General features: G+C 39.4%; 2 protein-coding genes across 2 annotated transcripts; both read left to right on the top strand.

Moving 5' to 3' along the window:
* Window positions 1–669: 669 nt before the first annotated feature.
* Window positions 670–22994, top strand: LOC133139557 (taste receptor type 1 member 2-like). Its single transcript, XM_061259128.1, has 8 exons — window positions 670–688; window positions 2463–2506; window positions 7418–7554; window positions 7735–8032; window positions 8141–8887; window positions 10002–10211; window positions 10891–11011; window positions 22892–22994. Exons 1-8 carry the CDS (start codon window positions 670–672, stop codon window positions 22912–22914), a joined length of 1599 nt encoding a protein of 532 aa, XP_061115112.1. The 3' UTR covers window positions 22915–22994.
* On the top strand, window positions 22936–24275 carry her3 (hairy-related 3). The gene is made up of 4 exons (XM_061258216.1): window positions 22936–23066; window positions 23182–23277; window positions 23515–23596; window positions 23725–24275. Exons 1-4 carry the CDS (start codon window positions 23013–23015, stop codon window positions 24249–24251), a joined length of 759 nt encoding a protein of 252 aa, XP_061114200.1. The 5' UTR covers window positions 22936–23012; the 3' UTR covers window positions 24252–24275.
* Window positions 24276–25136: the final 861 nt, after the last annotated feature.

Below are 25136 nucleotides of genomic sequence, written 5' to 3' on the forward strand. Positions count from 1 at the left end.
TTGGAATTACAGAAAGGGTTGTGAGTTTACCCGGGTTTCGAGAATTTATCTTCAATTCTCAGGGTCGCAGTAAACACCGGGAATGCAAAAGCAGGAAACGGCAGGATTTTACAGCAACCTGTAATCAAGCTTGTTGTCACTGCTTTAACGTGAATGCAAGCAAAATAATTACTGAAGATCCATCTTATAACTTTGCCATTTACTCGGCCGTTTATGTTGTGGCAAAAGCGTTACACAACTTATTAGAGTGTGATACAAATGGATGCAACAAAACAGAACACATGTACCCCTATAAGGTAAGCAGATTACTGTTTGCATTAAGATTTTCTTTTTCCCCTAGTACTTTTTAACTAAGTTAATGTGCCTTATTGAATGCTTGTAGCAGCCGTAATATGAAGGTTTCATAAAATGGGATTGTCATTGTCATTGTGTGGGTAAGAGGGCCTCAAAAACCAAAAATGTGATATATTGGCATGATATATTAACAAATCAATTGTGATATCAATGATGTGTGAGACAAAACATTAGGATGCATTAACAAAAACACAAATTGTACAGTATTACCAGGTGTCAAAGGAAATGACTGAATTATTGCCTTCTTTCAGCTTCTCAGAGAAATAAAGAAATCAGATTTCACACTACTAGATCAGCAAATAAAGTTTGACAAAAATGGCGACCCTCCTGCAAGGTACAAAATAGTGTACTGGAACCTGGACTCCTCTCCTCCTTATGAGTTTGTGGGATCATATGAAACAAAGCCAGCTGTGAGTTTCAGTATTAATGAAACTCTTATTCACTGGTACACCAATGGAACCGTAAGTTTACTCCTGATTCAAGTACATTTTCACCCAGGGATTGCGTACTGATTTTATTGAATTAACATTTCAATTATGGTGTCACAACTACTAGAACAGACTAGTGTAAAGTGCATTGCTTTAGCGATTTTTTGTTTCTGGTTTTGATTTTCATGTGGAGGTCACTTTCAGGAAATGAAGACATCCTTGACAAAATTGATGATTCTAAAAGCATGCATGGAAATGGTAAACACAAAGGAAGCAGGCCGTTAAACAAATGTTTCTTTAATCTTGCAGATTCCTGTATCACGGTGCTCTGAGGAGTGTGCAGAAGGCTCTGCTCGGAGGCCATATAGAATCTATAAGTGCTGCTTTCAGTGTGATGTCTGTCCAAATGGCACCTATGCCAATCATTCAGGTAGGAAGCACTAGGTGGTTATTGGAGAAATAATGTATTTGTCCACATTTCACTTTACTTTGTGTGAGAATCCCCATTTACCCTGTCCCAGGAAATGTATAGTTAGCACACTTTGGTAAATGAGCATGCTGTACTTTTATACTGTTTTAATAGGCCATTTTGCCAAATGACCATCTTCCCTGCTGTAAAATCCAGCTATGTCTACTTCACCAGCTTGAAATTGAGCTGGTCAAGCTGGTCATAAGCTAGTCTAGCTGGGCATGAGCTGGCCAACCACCTAGTGCTGGTAGTGTATCTAAACCATGTCAAGCTGGGAGCTGGTCTGAACTGGTCAAACAGCTGCCAGCTGTTCTAAAACCAAGCTTGAGCTGTTTTTTTCCAGCAAGGTTGTCTCATATGTGACCTACTCTTTCAAAATCAGTCATATTGACCCCAACATATATTTAAAGTTTGAAACTACAGAAAGAGGATAATAATAAGCTTTCTTATGATACCAAAGTTATCTCTCTACTTCAGATAACAAGGGGTGTGTGTTCCATTTCATCTCGAGTCCCACTAAAACGGCTTCAAAGTTTAGTCGCGAGAGTTACGTGAGTCTGAGAGACTGCCAACACTGGGCTAATGAAACTCTGGGACTATAACTTGTCATCTTATATATAAACCCTTTAAAACCCATTTACTCTTGACATTAATACATACAGACCATGGAAGAAAATACATTAGCTTGTAGCCACAAACGCAGCTGATGTGGTTGTTTGTGACTGGTGAACGGTAACAAGCTGGCGAGCCTCCAAACAATGCACAACTCTGGTACTTTCACCTTGACATCTTGCATTTTAAAGCTTAAAAACTATATTTTTACTCTGAATTTGGCATGCCGATTATGAAAGCCAAGATATTGTTCTACAAAATGATGATGAAAGCCTAAAACAGTCAAAAATGTACATTTTTACAGAAACATCGATTTGAATATGCCTGGTTATGATAGAGTTTGTCACATATGTTCACCCACCAATGTTTACCTCAAGTCAAAAGACAGGTGATGCTAAGCTGTGAACTGAACTGCCATTTTTAAATGTGTCCTTTCTGTTTGACAGCTGATTCACATAGTTGCATCCCGTGTAAGAAGAACGAATGGTCTGACCCAGGGAGCACTTCATGTAAAGAGCGCATTGTGGCATATGTTCACATCACAGAGCCCTTGTCAATCCTGCTCTTGCTCTCGGTCAGCTTCATGCTCTTTCTTACAGCAGCCATCACCATCCTCTTCGCTCGTAACTACAACACCCCGGTTGTGAGGTCTGCGGGGGGGAAAATGTGCTTCCTCATGCTGGGCTGTTTGAGCGCTTCAGGTCTCAGTGTGTTCTTCTGCTTTGGCATCCCAAACAAAGTCACATGTGTGTTCAGAAGTTCATTTTTCTTTCTGTTTTACACTGTCTGCATGTCTTGTCTCACTGTACGATCCTTCCAGATTGTCTGCATCTTCAAAATGGCTGCCAAACTACCCAGGGCATATGACTGGTGGGTTAAGTACAATGGACACCGGCTATTCATTGCGGTGGCATTTATTGTACAGTTAATTCTTTGTGGACTCAGTTCTCCTCGACCCTTCAATGACACAGTGACCTTCAAAGACCAAATCATTATGAACTGCGACATGACAAGTTTTATCCCATCTTGGATGGCTCTACTATTTGCTATCTTTCTTGGTATTTTGTGCTTTACCTTCTCGTACATGGGAACTGACCTCCCCAAAAACTACAACGAGGCCAAATCTATTACATTTAGTGTGCTGTTGTTTTATATTTCCTGGATGTCTTATTATACGATATACTTTATACTCAAGGACAAAAATCTGCCCGTATTCAAGGCATTCTCAATGCTGACCAGTTCCTATGGAATTCTCTTGAGTTATTTTGTCCCAAAGTCTTATGTCATTCTTTTCAAGCCTGAGAAAAACACACAAGCACACTTTCAGTCTGCTATTCAGGACTATACCCAAAAGATCAGCAGGATGTAGAGGGTTCCTGCTGAATGGCCATGTGGCACATTTCATAACAAACCATGATTATATTTGTGCAAGGATAAATGTCTGTGTAATTCATTTTTTACTTTTAGGTCAGACAATTTTACTGACTTTAAGCGAAAATAAAATTTAAATCATCAATCAATCAATTTTTATTTGTATAGTGCTTTTAACAAAGGGGTTTTGTCACAAATCAGCTTTACAGAGAACTGTCCCCCAAGAGTACACCTAGGGCAACAGTGGCACAGAAAAACTCCCTGGCTAACAGGAAGAAACCTTGATCAGAACCTGACTCAGCGGGGGAACCATCTGCCACTGGTTTGTTACAAAAATGGTTGTAAATATAAACAAATTAATTATAGTACATAAATGTCCAATACAAATAAATTGAGAGCAGGCAGACATGACTCTGGTCACGTGGAGGGATGGCAGGAACACCAATGGCTGGCACTGTCAGGCCAGGGGACAGGCTTGCTGCTACAGCTAAATCAACAGTGGCAGGAGGGTGTTGTACGGCTGGTCTTGGGCTGGAGCTCTGGACCAGGATGGGGTGCTCAGGAAAGTTGGGCTCGAGCTCTGGGCAGGTGCCCAGAGTGGGTAGAAGAGGAAAGTAACATTGTTAGGGGGGTTCAGATGATAATTGGTCAATCGCAGCAGGAGGGAGAGGTGCCTGCGTGCGATGAGGAGAATCCTGGCAGAATAAGGCTATGGCAGAGGGAAGCAGAGAGAGTGGCCAACAGTGGCAGGTTTGAGGCAGTCACCACTAGACCATGACTGGTTCAGTTTAACACTGCACTACCAATAATGATCCAGTGACAGCACTGACCGCTAAGTCCACCAGAGACTCTATAGCTTATGCCAGCCACCCACTCCTGCCCATCAACTATAGGACAGACGAAAAAGATTCAAGATGTTTTAAGACAAGCTTTAAATAAGGTGATAGTGTCTGCACCCTGAACATGAACAAACTGCAATTTGCTCCACGGGAGAGGAGCACGATAAGAAAAGTCTCTGCCACCAATGGTACTTTTAGCTATTCTAGGAAGAAAAAGGAGGCCTGCACCCAGCGAACGGAGTATTCATGAGGGAGTATAAGGAAGAAGTAAATCATTTAAGTACAAAGGGGCAAGCTCCAGTAAGGCTTTAAAGGCCAGAAGTAGTATCTTATAATCTATATGGAATTGAATTGGCGAAAAATATGTATGAATAAAAACAGTACAACTTTACTGTCATCAGTAGCGATATTGTTTTTTTTCTTCATTATTAATTTCTTGAGAAAATGTAAATCGTCCTCATAATCATTGTTGTGAGAAATGATCATCATGATGATTTTTGAACATTTTTATTTTTGAACCTATTGTTGAAAAATCACATCTGTTACTGAACTTGAACTTGAACATGTGATTAGGCTGCTAATTTTTTAAAAATTATTATTATTATTTTTAATATTGCTATCGGTGCTGAAAATATGTTTTGTCGTTCACTGTGCAACCCCATAAGTCAGGTATTCCCAGTAAGACGAGTACCTATGTTCATGCCTGATCTCACAGGAGCAAGGTCTCTCCAGGTTTAGGAGGCACTGTGCCACAGTAATAATGGTCCACTCTGTTAAAGCTTTTCCAGAAACTTCTGTCACCCGTCTACAGGCTGGTATCCATTATGTACACAGTATGCTATGCAGTGGATGCATTTCTTGCCAAACCTCCACTGACGTGAGTTTATACATGATGTCATGACCCATTGGTAAGGGGGGACACTGATAGTAGAGTTTGGAAAATTAGATCAATTAAAGAGATCAACTCATCTTTCCATTGACCTGGGATTATGCTTTCCCTGGATGGAAAATGTATGAAATCACACAAAGGGACACTGGTTTCAAAATTCCTTTAGGGTTTGTGTGGGTATTTTGTCAGGGCCAGCAATGAGACTTCAGTAGAGTGCTATGATCTCATGGTTTACATACGCTGAAGGTCTGACTACAAGTGTGCATGATGTCAGCCACAAATGTGTTATAAGACCCTGTTATTCTTTACATGTAGAATATTAATAAAATGTTTTATGAGATTGATGGAAGGAACTACATTTTATTAAACTACAGTATAAGCCCAGTATACAGGATGCTTAGGGCTTTGAAAAAATACTAATAAAACACTGAAAGACTAATAAAAACCTTCTTGTTTTAAATATGGACATGAATACTGAACAATAACTGGCACTCCGAACAATTATTGTTTAATTAAATAGTCAGGCTCTGTGTTTATGCATGTTTTTTGTCTAAGTTCTTAGCCAGCAGTAACCCAGCAGTAACACACCTGATTATACTAATGAACTAATCGTGGTCTTTAATCAAGACCTTGATGAGTAGAATCAGCTATCTTAGCTGTCTGTGCTAAAACAACAACCTGCACACACACCGGCCCCTTCTGGATAAGATTGGACACCCCTGCTCTATGCTCACCATAGTCCGTCTGTCAGTTTTCTCACTTCATTCATTCATTTCGACTGTACCCCATTTAGTGTCTCCGCCTCCCACACCATATATGTACTTCCTTCCTGTTTTATCCCAGCTGTTTAACATTTAGTTAATGTGTTAGTGCATTTAAACCTGTTGTTATCTGTTTCCTTTTGCTACTTTGTCTTTCTGTTATTTTGTTCCTTACCCCGGTTCTAGCTTCCACTACACTGTATCTGTGCCAAATTATTTTGTCTACTTCTGCTTTGCTCTGCTTTGGGATTTTTATGGTTTTGATATCTCTGCCTGGTTTTTGGATTTTTGTCTTTGTACCTCTGCTTGTTTGGACTTCCTGGTTTTTTCCTGACTTTGCTCTGCCTGCCCTGCATGCACCTGTCTGTTTGGATTCTGACCATTGCCTTTTTTACTGTTTTGGATCTTCTCTTTTCCATTGAAGCCTGCCTTATTCACTTTATTCCCGAGTCTGCGATTGGTTCCTCTGTCCCGAACCCTGACAAAAATCAAACAAAGCAAATTTTACAATTTTACTTAATTTAGTCCATCTCAGTCTCAAGGAGCTATAATCATTACATTACTTCCTGTTTCACTAGAGTATAAAAATTAGGTAACAAGTATGCAAATCAGCTTCCTAGCTTCCTGCCAATAATTGTGAAATTGTGATTTTTTTTCAGAAAAAATGAAATTACTTAATAAAAAACATTGAAAAATAAAACTATATTGTATTGCCCTATGTTTGAACATAACATATAGATTATGTTATTACCTATTATTGCATTATTATCTGTTTTGTATTATTATCTGTTCTGGCTCCACGGTGGTGGAACGAATTCCCCGTGGAGGTTCTCTTGCCATCAGCATCTTTTGCCATCTTCAAGCGCAGACTGAAGACGCACCTCTTCAAGCTGCACCTCTCCCTGTCCCTCCCTACCTCCCTGTAAACATGAACTGTTGTCTTTATCTGTGTTTTTTGCTTGTGTATTAGGATGATTCCTGTGCTAGTTTCGTTTGGCTAGGTAAGCAGTTTATTTTTGCGCGTTGCGGTTTTACTATTTAAAAAATGTTTTTAAAAGAAACTCTAGCAGTCGAAATTGTACGTCCCTCTAGGGTCTTTCAGCGCACTTATCCCTGGTTATGGGCATGCACTTTGTTGTATGTCGCTCTGGATAAGATCATCTGCCAAATGCCATTAATATAATATAATGTGATGTTTATTATATGCAGTGTTTTTCTTCATTTTTTAAGAGTGTAAATAATTGTGTGAGCGTGTGTGTGTTTGTGCACGCGTGCTTGTGTGCATGAGTGCGTGTGTGCAAACATCACATTTGCAAGAGGAAGGAACACCTGCACAGTGCCATCAAGTAAATTTGGATGCCAGCTCCACAGCACACTTTACATCATGGGAGCTGGACTGCTTCCAACAGTGAGGTTTCCAATATTTTAATTTAATTTCCCTTCACTCAACAGGCTATACTTGCTCTCTTCAAAATTAATATCCCTCTACCCGACTGCATTATCAAACTGAACCAATGAACCATAATGTGGTACATGTAAATCAATTGATATAAATTTGATGAGTTACTGCTGTAGCTTCATATTTGTGCTCGTTATTAGTAAGCACAGTGCTGTTCTAGATACTGGGCGCAATATATGTGATGCTAATAATGTATCACACAATATTTCTGTTTGGACTTTTGTGTTTTTTTCAGCACTCGCCAGCAAAGGATTCCTGCGTATCGTCAGACTTCCATTTGAATGGGGATTATCTTTTGGGCGGACTTTTTCAACTGTACGGCGCAATACATAATGTGACGTTTGACTTTCCTGTGGCCCTGGAATGTGACAGGTATGTACAGCTCTGATTGTGCTCGACTTCAGTATCAGCTCAGCATATTTCTGTTTTATGTAGCAACAGTAAAGTCCTCACACTTACATTACAACTCTTACGTAGACATTGCCTCTGTGATTAACCGTAAGTGAATCAATAATTTTAATGAGAATAATTTTTATTTACAATTTCCCACAGATACAAGTTCTCAGCAAGAGGTTATCAAATGTTACAAGTGCTGAGGTTTGCTGTAGAGCAAATTAACAACTCAACCTCCATCTTGCCTGATGTGTCTCTTGGCTATGAGATCTTTGACCATTGCTCAGACATTCATAATTTCCCATCAGTTCTTGATTTCCTCTCCAAAAATGGGTCTGTTAAAATTCACCTTGCTCATAAAGATTTTGAGCCTAAAGTTATGTCTGTGGTTGGCCCCTTTGGAAGCACTCAAACTATTACAATTGCTCCATTTTTCATGATGGAGCTTCTGCCAATGGTAATTAATTTACTCCTCCATTATATCTCTGCTTTTTACTTATATTGACTGAAGTGAAGTGTACAATACAGAAATAAATGTAACTGCATAATGTATATACATTTCCAGGTTAATTATGGATCAGCAAGCTCCAGTTTAAGTAATAAAAAGGCATTTCCATCCTTCCTACGAACTGTGTCCAGCAACAGAGGTCAAGTACAGCTGATCATTCGCATTTTAGAGAGGTACAAATGGAACTGGGTCGCATTCATAAGCTGTGACAATGACTATTGTCAAGATGCACTTCAACTCTTCATCGATGGTATAAGAGAGACCAGCATCTGCTTGGCTTACCAGGCGGAACTCACAAAAGATTCAAAACACAACACCATAATTCGAAACATAAACGGATTGCGAATAAATGTAATAATAGTTTACACTCTGCAAGCCTATGCAGTTTCATTCATTGAATCGGCCATACAGAACAATATGCATGACAAGGTGTGGATTGCATGTGATGCCTGGTCTTTGAGTAAAGGACTTCCCACTCGCAAAAGACTCAACACCGTCGGTACTATTATTGGAATTACAGAAAGGGTTGTGAGTTTACCCGGGTTTAGAGAATTTGTCTTCAAATCTCAGGGTCGCAGTAAACACCGGGAATGCAAAAGCAGAAAACGGCAGGATTTTACAGCAACCTGCAACCAAGCTTGCTATCACTGCTCTAACGTGAACGCAAGCAAAATAATTACTGAAGATCCATCTTATAACTTTGCTATTTACTCTGCCGTTTATGTTGTGGCAAAAGCCTTACACACAATATTACAGTGTGATACAAACGGATGCAACAAAACTGAAGAAATGTACCCATATAAGGTAAGCATATCACTGTTTGCATCAAGGTACATTATTTCCCCAATATCGTATACGTTTCAACATTCAACATTACTGTGCCTTACTGAATACTTCTGGCAGCTCTAATACTAGCATTGCATTAAGCAGGATTATCCTGCATCATCATACAAGAGCAACTCCTCTGGTCACTTGGGCATCTGCTGTTTGCTGTGTATTACTCTAATTTATTGTTTTAATTTGAGTCAGTCAGAAGAAATCATATTATGTAAGGTAAAAGACCATGAGATGAGCGGAATAATCCACTCCAGGGTGGTTGTTAAACTTTAACGTCCACCTCGAAGTGGATCATTCCGTTTATAGTCTACCATGGTCTTTTACCAAAGATTATAATATAAGCAGGGGTTATTAATATTTTTGGGCCTCAGAATAAAACTCTCCATCAAAATAAAACTTGTTTGCAGGCACTAACCACTTAAAGCCGTTATGGTGGCTACTGTTTCAGCATGTTGCTGTGGTAGCAATAGTTACGGTCTGCTAAAAATATAGATGCTAGTTATCCAGATGACTAAGTCCGGTTTTGGTTATTTATTGTCTTGGTTATATTCAAGGTTCAAATAAAGTTCCTTATTGGCAACTTCTTATTCGTAATTCCTAGCTTTTACACTGCTGTCACAACTGCCAGTCCGCAGTTCCACAGCAACGTTTTTAAACGCTGAAATCACACGATTTCGCCAACATAAGCTATTATAGGCTAGAACCGGTGTCGCAGTCCTTACTCCTGGCCACCGGAGGCCGCCAGTCCTAGCTTGTTTTCTATTTTGCTTGTCTGGTCTCTGTTCTTAATTCTCTATTGGATTAGTATTGGCACCCGTGTCTTGTTAATTAGTCTCACTGGCTGTTCTGTGTAAGTGGTATCATTAATTTATTACTGGTTAGTCTAGTTCCATTAGTGGTTGCACTTGTGTTTCATTTGTAAATAATTTCCACCTGTGTTTCTGTGTTTTTAAGTTCCTTACCTTACAGGCAAGCCAATGTCATCAAAAAATATTTGCTTGTGTAAAATACATGATGAATATTTATACAGTTGTGCCTGCATGGTTTAAAGGGCAATGACTGAAATACTGTCTTATTTCAGCTTCTAGGAGAAATAAAGAAGTCAGATTTCACACTGCTAAATCAGCAAATAAAGTTTGACAAAAATGGAGATCCTCCTTCAAGATACAACATAGTATACTGGAACCTGGACTCCTCTCCTCCATATCAGTATGTAGGATCATATGACACAGAGCCAGCTGTGAGTTTCAGTATTAATGAAACGCTCATTCGCTGGTACACCAACGGAACCGTAAGTTTTCTCCTGATTTAAGTACATTTTCACCCTGGGATTGTGTTTCGAATTAGACAATTAACATTTGAATCGCAGTATGTTGACAGATCTACTGGAACAGACTACCCAGTATAACATCAAGGATAATGTGCAGTGTTGCTTGTTGCTTTTTCCATGTAATCGATTACTCAGCAGCAGATGCTGAAACATTTAGAAAAATGTTTTTATCCAAAAATAACTGCCGTCACTTCTGAATTGAATCTTTTGAATTGACAGTTTTTTTTACTTTTCCCATGCTGATGGACGACGAAGGAATTTTGCATGCTCATGTTTATACTCAAGTTAAACAGGAAGTGATAGAATGACACTATGCTTTCTTTAAACTGAGATTCACCAAATTAAATAAAAGCTTTGAAATAAAAGCATATAGTTTTGCCATATGATTGGACATAACATATATTTTTATCTGTGTTTATTATCTGTATACAGTTATTATTTCCTCTCTGTGTGTGAGTGCTTTATAATATATGAAAAAAAGTTTTTGTTAATGATCAGCAAAGTTATGATTTCCATATTATGGTCAGTTTCAAAGACATGAAAACATCCATGACAATATTGACTATTGTAAATGCATGGATGAAAAAAAACTAGTGAAAAAAATGAAGGCAGTTAAAAGCATGTTTCTTTAATCTTGTAGATTCCTGTGTCACGGTGCTCTGAAGAATGTCAAAACGGCTCTGTTAGGACACCATACAGAATGTATAAGTGCTGCTTTCTGTGCGATGTCTGTCCGAAAGACACCTATATCAATCATTCAGGTAGGAAATCATCAGTTTATTGGAGACCTGTGACTAATCATTCATGTGTGTGCATTTCACTTTACGTTGTGTGACAATTCCCATTTCCCTTGTCCCAGAAAGTGTACAATTGATGCACTCATGCCATGTAAAGAATATTTCACAGCGATAACCCCTGCGTTAAAACGTTTTAAAAGGGTTTTAACGTAGGATGCGCAGGCAAAAGAAAAACACCGAACGCAAAGTGTTCAAAACCCTTTCACAACCACCTCGGAGTGGATTATTCGGCTTACATCACGGTCTTTTAGCAATATTAACATATAAACAGTGGTCATTAATATTTTTGGGCAATTCACCCTCAAAACTCTTTTTGCTGGCACTAAGTGCTTCAAGCCATTGACGCTATGTTCAAAACTCATCTTTTTAAGTACCAGTTATTCTGAGCGCAATCTTCGCCCGCAGAGCAAGGCAGCGCCATAACTGATCTGACGGATTCGATTCTTGGCTCATGAATGAAAAACTTCCCCAAACACAGCAACGCAAAGTTTGGGAAAAATCCAAAATAATTATCCGTCGTCCATTGGCCTATGAAAATAATTAATTACTTCCGGTGTTCGTCAATTCGATGATGCGTTGAGTTGTGAACACAGTGTAACCATTAAGGTGGCTACGGGTTCAGATGTTGCTATGGTTACATTTATGTTTAGTTCTGCTCAAAATGGAGAAGCTATCCATCTAATTTTTTGGCTAAGTCAAGGTTTAAAACTAGTCTTAAATTGGTTTCTTATTCGCTGTAACTTCTTAATTCCCGGTCCACCTTACTTAAAAAAAAAACTGGCTTCACATCCAGCTGCTTATTCGCAATTTCACAGAAACGTTTTTAAACGCGGAAATACTCTTGGGACACTAGTGTTTATCATTCAGCTTCTCTATTTTGTGCTGGAAATAACTAGCCACTAGGAAAATATATATAATCGACAGTTCTCCGTTTACAAACAACCATTTCAGGACGTCATGTAACTAGTAGCGTTAGCTAGCTGGTAAACTACCAAAACATTAGACCGCTTACGGCTATTATCTCAATGTAGCCTAGTGTTACTGAACTTCACAAAACCATTCTGTTATATTAGATGCCATTTCACAAATGATTACATGCAAATCGCTTTATTGGCATGACAGTCGTGGTCAATAAAAAGCCATTTTAAATGCTATCATACTGATGGCTTTGGGTCTGCAGCAAACCACAGGCAGCATATTAATTTAGACTGGTGACTAGGCTTGACCTTGACCTTGACCTGAATGTTGAACGATCATACAAATGTATTCACCACCTAGCATCCAATCAGAGTATTCACCCTGACCATGGTATAAGCACTAATATACGAACATGATATAATTGTTTTAATAGGCTATATTTGCAATTTATTCTGCTATATGTAAATCTTATATTTTCCCTCGCATATGTTTACTTAAAGTCAACTGAAGAGGGACAAGGGATGATTACCTGTCAAATGAATTGCCATTGTAAAATGTGTCTTTCTGTTTGACAGCTGATCCATACAGTTGCATCCCGTGTAAGAAGAATGAATGGTCTGACCCAGGGAGCACTTCCTGTAAAGAGCGTGTTGTGGATTATATTCGCGTCACAGATCCCTTATCAATCCTGCTCTTGCTCTCGGTCAGCTTCATGCTCTTTCTTGCAGCAGCCATCACCATCCTCTTCGCTCGTAACTACAGCACCCCGGTTGTGAGGTCTGCCGGGGGGAAAATGTGCTTCCTCATGCTGGGCTGTTTGAGCGGTTCAGGTCTCGGTGTGTTCTTCTACCTTGGCGTCCCAAACCAATTTAAATGTGCATTCAGAACCATATTTTTCTTTCTGTTTTACACTGTCTGTCTCTGTTGTCTTACTGTACGATCCTTCCAGATTGTCTGCATCTTTAAAATGGCTGCCAAGTTACCCAGAGCATATGACTGTTGGGTCAAATATAATGGAGCATGGCTATTCATAGTGGTGACTTCTATTGTTCAGTTAATTCTCTGTGCCCTCAGTGCTCCTAGTCCCTTCAATGATACAGTGAGCTTCAAAGACAAAATAATTCTGAGCTGCATTGCAGGAGGTTTTATCCCACCTGGAGTCTCTATTTTTGTTACTATCTTTCTTGGTGTTTTGTGCTTTACCTTCTCCTACATGGGAACTGACCTCCCAAAAAACTACAACGAGGCCAAATCTATTACATTTAGTGTGCTGCTGTTTTTTCTTTCCCTGATTTCCTATTATACATTATCCTTCATTGACCTTGGCAAACTCCTGCCCTTATTTATTGCATTCGCAATGCTGACCAGTTCCTATGGAATACTCTTGAGTTATTTTGTCCCAAAGTCATATGTCATTCTTTTCAAGCCTGAGAAAAACACACAAGCACACTTTCAGTCTGGTATTCAAGACTATACCCAAAAGATCAGCAGAATGTAGAGGGCTCTTGTATGCTGACATAACGTAATGTGTTACATAATATACACCAATCCTATTTCTACACGGCCTGATGTCTCCGGAATTTTGGCCTTTGCCTAAAGTGTGATTTTTGCCAATCTTACGGACTGAATGCGGATAACTTGATTTACCCAAGTAGGGGGTATCCAATCCAATGTTCTGGATCCTGGATCAACATGTCCTACTTGCCCAGATCACATCATGCTACTGCAGCCATCTTCTGCTTGTTCTGAGGGCTAGTTTTCTCTGCAGCATATGATATGATTCAGATCTGAAAAATGCATTTCTTGTTTTTGCAGTATATTTCGGCTTGTTATTGGATGCAGTGCCGTCCAATGAGTTTTGTTGAATTTAAGCGGATAAGATGCTTCGTTACACTTCAGAATTCATTCTGCTGCTGTCAGCGGTTATATCGTCAATTAAGACGAGCGAGCCAGTGGCAGGTGCCCAAACTATAACACCCCCACCACCATGTTTCTCAGATGACTGAGCTGTTTTGGATCTTGGGCAGTTTCTTTTGGCCTCCACCACCTTGCCATCTCTCTGATACAAGCCCATCTTGGTCTCATCTGCCCATAAGACCCTTTTCCAGTGCTCTGTGGGCTCATTTCAGTACTTCTTGGCAAACCATAATCTGGCCATCATTTTCTTTCCAGCTAACTGGTGGTTTGCATCTTGTAGTGTAGCCTCTGTATTTCTTCTGTGGACAGTAGTCACTGACACATCCACACCTGCCTCCTGAACAGTATTTCTGATCTGTCAGACAGGTTTTGGGAATTTTTCTTAATTATGGTGAACATTTTTGGGTAATAAAATATAGAGGTCCTCACCAGTGCTCAGTTTTGTCTTAATGATGTTCCAGTCAGCTGATTTCTGCAAGCTGTCTTTGTTTCTGACTGCTCTTCTTTTTTTTCAGTCTCATAATGAGTTGACAAAAAAAGATCATGGACTCAAAAGTCTTCCTAAAAAAGCTCTCTTAAACCTGCACTAAGGAAGCAATGGAACACACCTGGCTAATCAGAAGCATAATTTGTCCCAAATCCTATGGTGCCCTGAAATGGGGGGGGCGCGGTCTATGTATAAAAAGTGCTATAATCTCTTCTAAAATATCTAAAAATACCTGAGAATATGCACCAACTACATGTGAATTGTTTGTTTACAATTCTGGAGTAGAGAAATAAATCATTGTATTTGTCCCAAATGTTATGGATCTCACTGCATCTCACTGGGTGGCGGCACGGATGGTGCAGTGGGTAGCACTGCCACCTCACAGCAAGGAGGTCCTGAGTTCGAATCCCTGTCGGCTGGGTCCTCTCTGTGTGGAGTTTGCGTGTTCTCCCCGTGTCTGTGTGGGTTTCCTCCGGGTACTCCGGTTTCCTCCCACAGTCCAAAGACATGCAGGTTAGGTTGATTGGAGAGTCTAAATTGCCTGTGGGTATGAGTGTGTGAGTGAATGGTGTGCGTGCCCTGCGATGGACTGGCGACCTGTCCAGGGTGTATTCCTGCCTTTCGCCCAATATATACTGGGATAGGCTCCAGCCCCCCAGCGACCCTGTTCAGGATAAGCAGGTTAGGATAATGACCAAATTAATTCATTCATTCATCGGGGGTGTACTGCAACATTCTATCGGCTTTTCAGTTACTGTTTTACCGAACGTTTTAAATGCATTACTGGCTCATTCTGTCTATTCTGTGAACCTGTTGTGCCACTGTGTTCAATTATTTCTCAGTTCACTTCTTGGCAAAACTCCAGTGAAAGGTTTTTGGAATGTTCTTGCTCCCAAGTATACTAAAAATGTGACTTCAAAATGTTTTTGCTTGAACTGCACTCATCTATTATGTATAAATATCGGAAGAATTGCTAACTTGTTTTGTGAGGTAAACATTTCAGTTAATGGTCTTCACACTAAACATATCATAAAACTGTGTTAGATTTAGATATTAGAAATGCCTTACTTCCAGTAACTAGAGGTTGGAATCGGCTACATGAAAAACTGTGAGTAATGTTTAGCTAGGTAAGATCGTATTTTCAAATGTTATTTTCAATGTGAGTGGGTTTGGTTGGCACACTGATAATGTCATAATGCATGCCATCTTCATATTAAACATGATTAAATATAATTATCAATACAAACCCACGTGGCTGTGTGTTTGAGTGGGTCTCTGAGCACAAGTACCACAATTGTCACACACAGACACAAAAACACCCATGGATGCAGACACACACAGTCCATAGGCCTGATCCACACAGACACAGGTTTATATGCACACACACACACACACACACACACAGGGGGAAGGATAAAAGGAGAAAATAGTAGGCCTATAGGTATGACATTACTACTGATGAACTGGTTACAGAATTTAAAATACTGTTTGATTTCAACTCTGTTACATTATATTTATTATGTATTTTATATTGTATATTTATATTATTGAATATTGAATATTTGTGCTTTCTGGTTCTTATTTTAATTAAATGTTAAATTGTTTATATTGGTTGCTTCATTCTTTAACTATAGCATTTTAACTTGTTTAGGTTGGTTGGCACATGTGCTTAACATGACTTTAATCATTAGTCAACCAATTTGACAAAACATTTGTGGACATTAAACTATATTTATTTATCACCTTAGCCGTGAGATGCGTGCCAACCATCCCGGGTGTCCCCTACTGAATTTGCAGAAAGCTCTTGTATACAAACAAATGTACTGTGTTTACCCTGTATTTTGAATAATATCAGCCACAGAATGTTTGCTTAAGACACTTGGAATATTTTAATTCGTCAGACTGATATTCAGAAACCCTGTCACAGTTGATTAAACATAACGGTATATGTTTCATTTTGCTACCGATACACCACTTCATCTTCCAATTCTCCAAAATAGAAAGTATGGCACAACTATACCTTTATTTTAAGTCAAAAGAATGTAGGTCAAATATACCTGTTTCCAGGTGAAGTCACAGTAATCATCTCTTCAGCAATTTTTCCATCGCTCGAGTGCATTAGCCCTGTATGTGAACAAACCGGTCTGTTTACACCACATGCAGTCCGGTAAATAATTCTGTCTTTTTTGGCAGTAGCATAGGTAGGACAGACAAATGAAAAGCATAGTTGCATGTTTTGTAAGTGTGTCGGCAAACTAATATTAGAAGTAGCAGTAGGAGGCATAGTGACTATTTAAGGGTGGTTGGGGTGGCTTCAGGTCCAGAGGTAGAACTTAAAGTTTCCATGAACTCTCAAAAGTGATCCATCCTTGCTTGATGATGGATTCCTTTCAGCATTTTAGTTTGCTAAAGAGGCCCTGCTTTGGGATTCAAAATAAGCCTTGTCCCCAAGACGTCGGCTTGTCAGGTTATTTAGACGAGACACCCATTGGACAATCTCAGCGGGAAACGGAAATCACTTACCTTGGGGGGTATGTGAACACTTCCAACACTGAATTGCTGTTTTGTTGGCCCATTGAATTCTCCGGCACGGCACAGTGGATGATGTACCGTGAAAGTAGGAACGAATCGTTTGAATGGTACAGCTTGGTGGGGCATATGGAGCCATTCGCCAGCGTAACGATGACGGAAACAAATTGACGATTTCATACTAAAGCTGTGGAAAAAGCACAATACGAGCCACACACGATGTGCGGTTGCTCATATCAGCGCTGGGCTATAATTTCCCTTAGCTACTGCATCTATTCACTTTCAGTGGACGATGAAAGGAAGCGGTAGTATTTAGAATTGGCGCTAGAAAGAATAATGAAATGGCATAGGCTATGTTATGGTTTAAACAGGGCTATTACTAAATATAGTCTATTGCGCATATAAGCTATTATTATTATTATTATTATTTTATTTTATCATTATTGTTGTTCAGGGATATTACCTATTAGAAATGCGATTTCATTTATTTAATATATTAAACGTTTAATTTTTTCAGCGTTTTCAATAATATATAGGTACACCTGCTACTACTTGTGCAACCGTTTATTCTGCTTTTGTCTGTTTTAGTGCAGGCACCAGCAGCCACATTCACTCTTTAAAGGGACAGCATATTTTTTTGGCTTCAAAATATGAAGCGAGGAAAATCGGAGGCACGCCTCTGGGCCTTTGAGCCGTACACTCCGATTTTCCACTTTTGGGATATAAAAGAAATACCCTGGGAAACTAGCCTCCCCTTAGGAATACAATACGGTGTCTTTATTTTCGACTGCTCCCCAACGCTTGAAGAAATGGGACCGTTTTTTAGCATTACTGTCGGTCTGTGTGGTTCTTGCGTATGCTCTACGAATATTCAACACGCCGAGTAAGATATTCTGACCTGAGGCACTGTTTCTTTTAAAACAATCTCCGAATTGTATATTTGAAAGAAGGCTTCTCCATCCACATCTGGTCAAATTACTCGTATAGCTAGAGGACTGCATAGAAAAAGTAAATTACTTTTAATGCTTGGACATTAGCTACAATTTCATCAGAGTGCTCAATCCTTTTAGGCGTGTCTTCATTGCAGTAGATGTGCAGTTGAATAGTTGGACAGGTGTTGATACAGTGAGACTATCGCGATTACAGGGAAGTTAATTGCCCACTGAATATGGGGCAGTGGGATTTTTTAACCACTCAACAAATCAATTAGCATACGTTATATTTTACTTTGTATAGGCTTGGCCTCTCCGTGGGGAATTTATTATTATGCTACGTTACATCAATGTCAAAATCACATTTAATCACATTTGATTTAGATTTCGGGATGGTTCAACTCCTTTAAACTCCCAGTCATTTTGAAGTTTCTTTTGAGCTCCTAGGTTTGGGTAGATGACCAATCAACGCCAACCTCTAATTTAAGAACAAACTCTTTAGCAATGGCAACGTTATGTTTGATGTAGGCCTACGTAGGCTGAATATTTCTAAACAGAAGTAGGCTATGCAGTCCTGGACGGCTTTCACTGGACGACTTTATAGTCTTATCCACAGATCTTTGATCTTTTGATTCACAGAATTAACAAAGGATGGATAGATTGATGGGTGGTTAAGATTTACTGGTGTGTTTTCAGTCTGATTCGTATGTGAGTGTTTTCTCAATATAAGCCAACTTTTTCCTAATTTTTGCTGAAGATGCAACTTTCTGTTTAGTCATAAGCTTGGCGCACTTTTTTGTTTAATTTAGGGGTAGACTTGGTGTACAAAAGGCTATTTATTCTCATTCAAATCGGCTTCGAGTACTTTTGGAGTAAATGGCAGATGTTTAACAATTCAAGGGGCTTCCAGTCTCAAGAACTATAGTGTTTAACAATGAAAAGGGGTTTCTTTTGTTAGTCACTTGTCTCTTTCAGAGGGAACTCGGACAAAGGGTTCACCCTTCGTCGAGTTATAAAGTTACTTTCCACTAGTTCATTTCGGCCCTTGAGAAAACCCAAAGCGATGTTAATGTGCACCTCTGTTCCTTTCAGACTGTAACCCGGGTGCACACATCCAAACACGGCCCATTGTGCGACTAAACCAAAGTAAAGACTCTTAAATAACCTGGAGACCAGTCTATAGAAATTCATGATATTGCATGTTTGATCAGAGCTCCGCCAACAGGACCGTCGCGTGGCATTTATCCCGTATTTTTATTAAAAGAAATATATATATATACACACGCTCAAACAGAGCTGATCGATCCTTTGACTCCTGTGTCTAGACATGGACCATTTTCTCTAGATATTTTGTTGACTGCAGAATGTTTTTTAAAGCGGTTACCCGATTATTTTCGCTCTCGGACGTTTCTTTATCTCTCCTGGAATGAATCTTACTTCTACAATCAAGAAGTTCAAATAACGTAATTGCCAAGATTACATCAGAATAACATCGACGAATAAACAATTATATTGTGTGCGTATTTACGCACATTGGTAGCCTAGTCTCGCTTGGATTATGCATTGTGTTATTGTGACAGCTTATATCGAACATAGGCCTACTACATTTACCGTTTACTTCGCATGTAACTCTGCACTTTCAAATTGCTACCTTATCCCGGCTTTCACTTGCTAATCAATGAATGAAGAAGTTTATTGCGGGTAATTGAATAATTGCTTCACTAATTGTTGTTAACAAGTTCTAGAATACTCAAATTATTACTGCACTCGTTTCAAGTACCCTGCTGTTAAGTATACATGACAAAGGATTGTTGTGCTTAATCATTTACCCGAAGCTACTGAAGATAAATAAAAGCCAAGGCACTAAGATATGGAAACCTTCCTTTTAAACACACTTCAGATGCTGTCCGCATGGTATTATTTCTTTATGGGAAGTTGTTTTTCTAAAGAAATGGGACTCGTCACTACATGTAGAATCCCTCCACATTTAAACGCTTTTTACAGTCTCTGCAATATAATCTATCAATTCATAGTCGAGCTTGTATGAAGTCATAGTATCTTAATTTCACAGTAATAAATTACATTAAAAATAAATCAAATAAATGTTATTTATTTTTTAGTGACATTCAAAGTTTATTTCTAAATTCACAGCGGTGTCAGCGGTGACATCTTTTCAGTTCTTCAGAGGCTTGTCTGCCATGCTCAAAATCACCACGGTTCTGCTTGTTAAAGTCGAGCGTGAAAAACACAGAAATTAAAAAGGCGCCCAGTGTGAACAATGAAGGAAAACCAGCATGCATACACTGGAGAACTGCGGTCCGATTTCATACTGATTTAGCGGTGTATTATAGCGTCTTAAAACTACACGCTTTGCTGTTACAGCAATTTTTCGGTATATTATACGGAATTATGTTCGAACCACATGTGCAGTTTCTGGAATCTACAACTGCCCGGGGATGTAATGGCAATATTCTTCTAAAAGACAAAGGAACTTATTACCTAGTTGTATAATTGCTTAATTTTCGGCAAATGTACTTTCTTGCAAACGTTTGCTACTTAGCAAACGTACTTTTCCCAGTTTCATACGTTTAAGATACAAGTACATGAGAGGGAACCCTCTGGTTGTCAAGCGATCGTTTATTGCACTGATTGGGTGCAATTAGCTTACAAATTGGCTTCTAATGCTCCACACTTTAATGCTTTGTTCCTTTCTAGAACACACACACGTTGGAAACGGGTTGCATTATTTGTAGTGACTGTACAGTTCCGTAATTTATGACTAGTATAATTTGCACAAAAGACACGATTGAAATGAAGTCATTCAAATCCCATATAGTTTCTCTTGACACTGGATAAAAACTGTCTATTAATTCGCTAAGAAGAATAAGGCGGTGGAAATTCGCTACTTGAAAATAGATGCTTTGTGCATTATCCAATAGTTTTCTGAAACTTTACCACTTCTGAAAATAAGTGTTAATGTTGGGATTTAGCTTTGAACAACTAAACGCAACACGGCATTGAATATAGCAATGCATTGCTGGAACTAAGATAAAAAATTACATTAAAGCCTGCTTATTGTGAAAAATAACATATGGAGCGTTGGTTTTCTTCATGCGTATGAAGGGGTATTCCAGTCTCAAACGTCCCCTATATCCTAATGCATACAGTCGCTTCACAGACCAATTGTTTAAATAAAATAAACAGGCTTTAATTGCGTTTTTTTCTGGTTTTCCCCCCTTAGAAATTCCCTTCCAAAGCCCGTCAAAACAATGTGCGTTGGTGTTTGTGAGTGGGGTGAATCTTTGATTGGCTTCTGTTTCTGTAGCCACGAAATGTCATAAAGGATCAATGGCCACGCTAGTCTTACATATACTGCGGTCCTTTCATCCGCTCCCAGCCTCCCGACTGCACACACAGATGCTAATGCACACTGTTATCCTTTTCCAGCCATTCGTCCAAGTGGGCGCAATTGTAACCAAAACAATCCCATTGTGTCTTAAATAAAACCCTTAAGACTTAAGAATCTTTCGAAAGTCTAGAAGTCTATTCAGCCTGTCGCGTGTCTTACAATTAGTCAGTTAAAGATTCTCGTGTGCGTTTTATTTATTAAATGGATACGTGGCTGTTAGTTAATCTGTTTTGTTTAAATCTATTTTGCTTAGCATGGACTGGCAGGACTTGTCGTTCAGGGGAATGTTGTTTTTCCACACGCCATCCAGATATGAGGCATCTATCTACTGTTGAAAATGGTCAGATTTAATAACCAGTTTAGCTTAGTAGTTCCACTGACAACTGTAAAATCGCTGAATGAAAAAGGGGACATTAGCGTAGACGGTCTCTAAGCTATTGCCAATTTGCCTCTTTTTCAAAATGACCCCTCGAGGCATATGTTGCACAGATGACGGTTAAGAAAAAGCAAAAACAGTTGTTGGGCCTCTTCGACTTTCCCAAGGGTTGAGTCTTTTGACAGCGCAGCGTGGAGAATCGGGGAGCAAGAGCCAACAGACAGGAGGCGTTGCGACGATTTTCTTCGCTGCTAGGTTTCACTCAAAAGAATAGAGTGAGACAAATTCACCAATTGTAAAATAAATGCGTTAGAGTAGATTTCCTAAAATATATATTAAATATAGACCAGCGTCGATTTATCCGAGCAAAGAACTGATTGATCTTGTTTTTGCGAGGGCGCATGTATGATACTTCAGTGGCTCTTAAATGCATTCTGGGGCGGGATATATTGAAGAGGTGTCTGATATTGGCAGAAAATCGAAATTCTGTGAAGACATGGGCAACATTATCACGGTGCTGCCTTCGATTCCATAGCGTGAAACCCAAAAAGAAAGGAGTGAATAGCAGGAGCACGTACAGGTCCCTAAGCAGCACAGGACATTTACATTATTATTCACATTATTCGGTGATTTTATACGCTTTTTAGGCCATATCATCTACCTACGGCCCTCAACTGCAATTCCTCCGTTGAAACTGTGCAGTGGTAGGCTAATCTTACATTGCTAAATGACTCGAATGCGCATATGTGTGGCCATTATGTCCAAAAAATAAAATAAAATAAAATGATGAATGAATTTAGGATAGGGTAACAGGGTGGACTTTCTACATACCTATATTGGTGCGATATTTATGGGATTGTGTATAGTTATGCAATCCGAAAACAAAACCCATACGTGTTGCAGCCTATTTTATGATATAGAAAACACAAGAAAAGTCAATGCTTTAAATGGACGTTGAGCATAAGTCACCTCCCTCTATTTCTCGAGATAGTCTTAAATCAATTCGTAAAACACCGAGGAGAGTCTCTCTACTACAAAATATTCTGAAAGCAGAGTCGATAATTTAATGATGTGGTCTGTTATATATATGGGTACAGTTTTATCATTTAAAGCCTGACTGGAAATGTCCATTTTTATACGTACTACATTATAACATGACGCAGTGATATTTTGATGAACCTGGTGATGCTGTCTCTGATATCTGAAAACTACAAAGAAAGTCACATTAAACATGTTGCTTTTTTCCTGAGCGCGGGCGGGCATTCGCTGCATTCAGATGTAAAGTGGGTGACGCTATAAATTGGCCCAAGAGGCGGAATTCCTTCACTCCTGCACGAGAGACAAGTCGGAGAGCACATCTGATTATCCGCAAGCAGATCTGATTTTAGCCATTTGAAATGGTGGCGCAATCTGAGTGTTCAGTGAAGTCAAATCTCTTCAATGGGAAAAAGGTGAGCACTGGTTTTGTGTCATATACGACCTCAAAATTCGCCCGAATAAAGTCCGGGTTATTACACCTACCCTATAACCGAAGTCTTGACCTAACAATGTATTTCTTTTTTTCAGGTGTCCAAACCCTTAATGGAAAAGAAGAGACGAGCCCGCATAAACAGATGTCTGGATCAACTGAAAACCCTGCTGGAAAACTACTATACCAATAATGTACGTTTCCTGGAACAACTGCATGTCGATTTTCAAAATGGCAATAGAATGGATATTGTAAATGTAGAATGGGTATTGTAAACGTGCCCTGTAAAATAAACTGAGTAAAATGTACTGACAGTACATTTTCTATTGACTTAAAATGGAAGCAGATTAGATTTTAACAATGTCTGTTCAATGTCTTTTGCATTATAGAGAGCAACTGACTTACCGAACTTTTTTGCACGTATTTCACAGATCCGCAAGCGAAAGCTTGAAAAAGCAGACATTCTTGAACTGACAGTGAAACATCTGAGGAATCTTCAGAAAATACAGCATGGTAAGTTGAAACTACTATCGTACTACTCTTTCTGCTAAGCTAGGCTAATAGGCCCAATATCAGGATGCAAACTCCGTGGTCTACGTGGACTGTACCTAATATATCTGTCTCCCTCTCTCCTCCTTAAGGTCCCCCTGTCAACGCCAAATGTTCTGAGTACCAAGCGGGGTACAGAAGTTGCTTGACCGGAGTGAATCAGTACTTGCTGATGGCGGACAACTCGAGCGCAAGCACCTGTTTAAACCTTCTGTCGCATACAACGGGCAACATTGTCGCAGCCGGGGAGGCGACTAAAGTTTCCAGTACCTCGGACAGCGACACCGCAGCGGCATCGCCGGGAAACGTTGCGCTGCCTCCTCGCCAAACCACCGAGTTGAGTCAGGCGTTTTCCACACTTTGCGACCCGCAACGTGCCCAGACGTCCCCAAGATCATGCGTAAATATGCGCAGTGTGCCAATATCAGCGGAGAGGGTGAAAGGGGATGGTGAGAAAATCAAGGGACGGCGCTACTCTGGCAACACCTCGCATAACTTCGACAACGGAGGCAACGGACTTTTCAAAGATGTATATCCCAGAAATAAGTGCCATACTGAAGGCCAAAATTATAATGTATTGGTTAGAGTTATATCGCCGAGCTACTGGCGTCCTTGGTAAAATCGAGTTTTGCCTCATCGATGATTTTCCCTATGTAATGAATTGCACTGATTTAGATGTTACAATGTTTTATATTTCCTAGATTTTTATGCTGTATAAAATAGGCTATATTTTTGTAATAAAGTCAAACTTCTATAAAAACTGCTTGAGCTTTTAATGTTTTTTTAAATTCAAAATGAAATCCAACTCAACCACGACATACACACACGCACACACACAGTATGGATGTTATGTTTGTTAACTTGTCAAAGTTGAAAAAATCCTTTTTTTTTTACTGTGTTAAAATTATCAATCTTTTTGGGGAGACAAACAAGCACATGCTAATAGGGACAACTGATAGGCGAGGTGCTGCAATTACACTGTAAGAGTAATGTAGTGGTGAAAGCTAGCTCACTATGTTCCGAACATTGCACATTTCATGAAGAATAAATAAGAAATGACTTCGAGATCAGCTTGATGTGTGTGTGTGTGTGTGTGTGTGTGTGTGTGTAAAGTCTAATACAACACAGCATAAAGTGACATGGTTATAGTGCTCCTCTGTGACAGTGTGGTGAAACTGTTGTTAACGAGAGACTACTTGCTGAGACATGTGTTCCTTGTAAAATCGTTCACGCACGTACACACATCGGTTTATATAGACCATATCAGCATTTCATTAATATTAAGCAGATAAAGATTTATTAGAGGTTTTCCGTCATAGCAGACTGCAAAACTAGTGATTGTGCTTCAGGAGCGGTTTGGAACATCGTGAAAAGATGTTCGGAACATCGTGAGCTAATACGGTCTTCCGTATTAGGAAGTTGTGCGGTTATTTGTCGTTTTCTCTATATTTATTGATCCAATTCACATCAATCAGAGTGTTTTAATGTCTGGGATTGCCAATAA

This window comes from Conger conger, chromosome 10 (assembly GCF_963514075.1).
Source record: "Conger conger chromosome 10, fConCon1.1, whole genome shotgun sequence".
NCBI classification, from domain to species: Eukaryota; Metazoa; Chordata; class Actinopteri; order Anguilliformes; family Congridae; genus Conger; species Conger conger.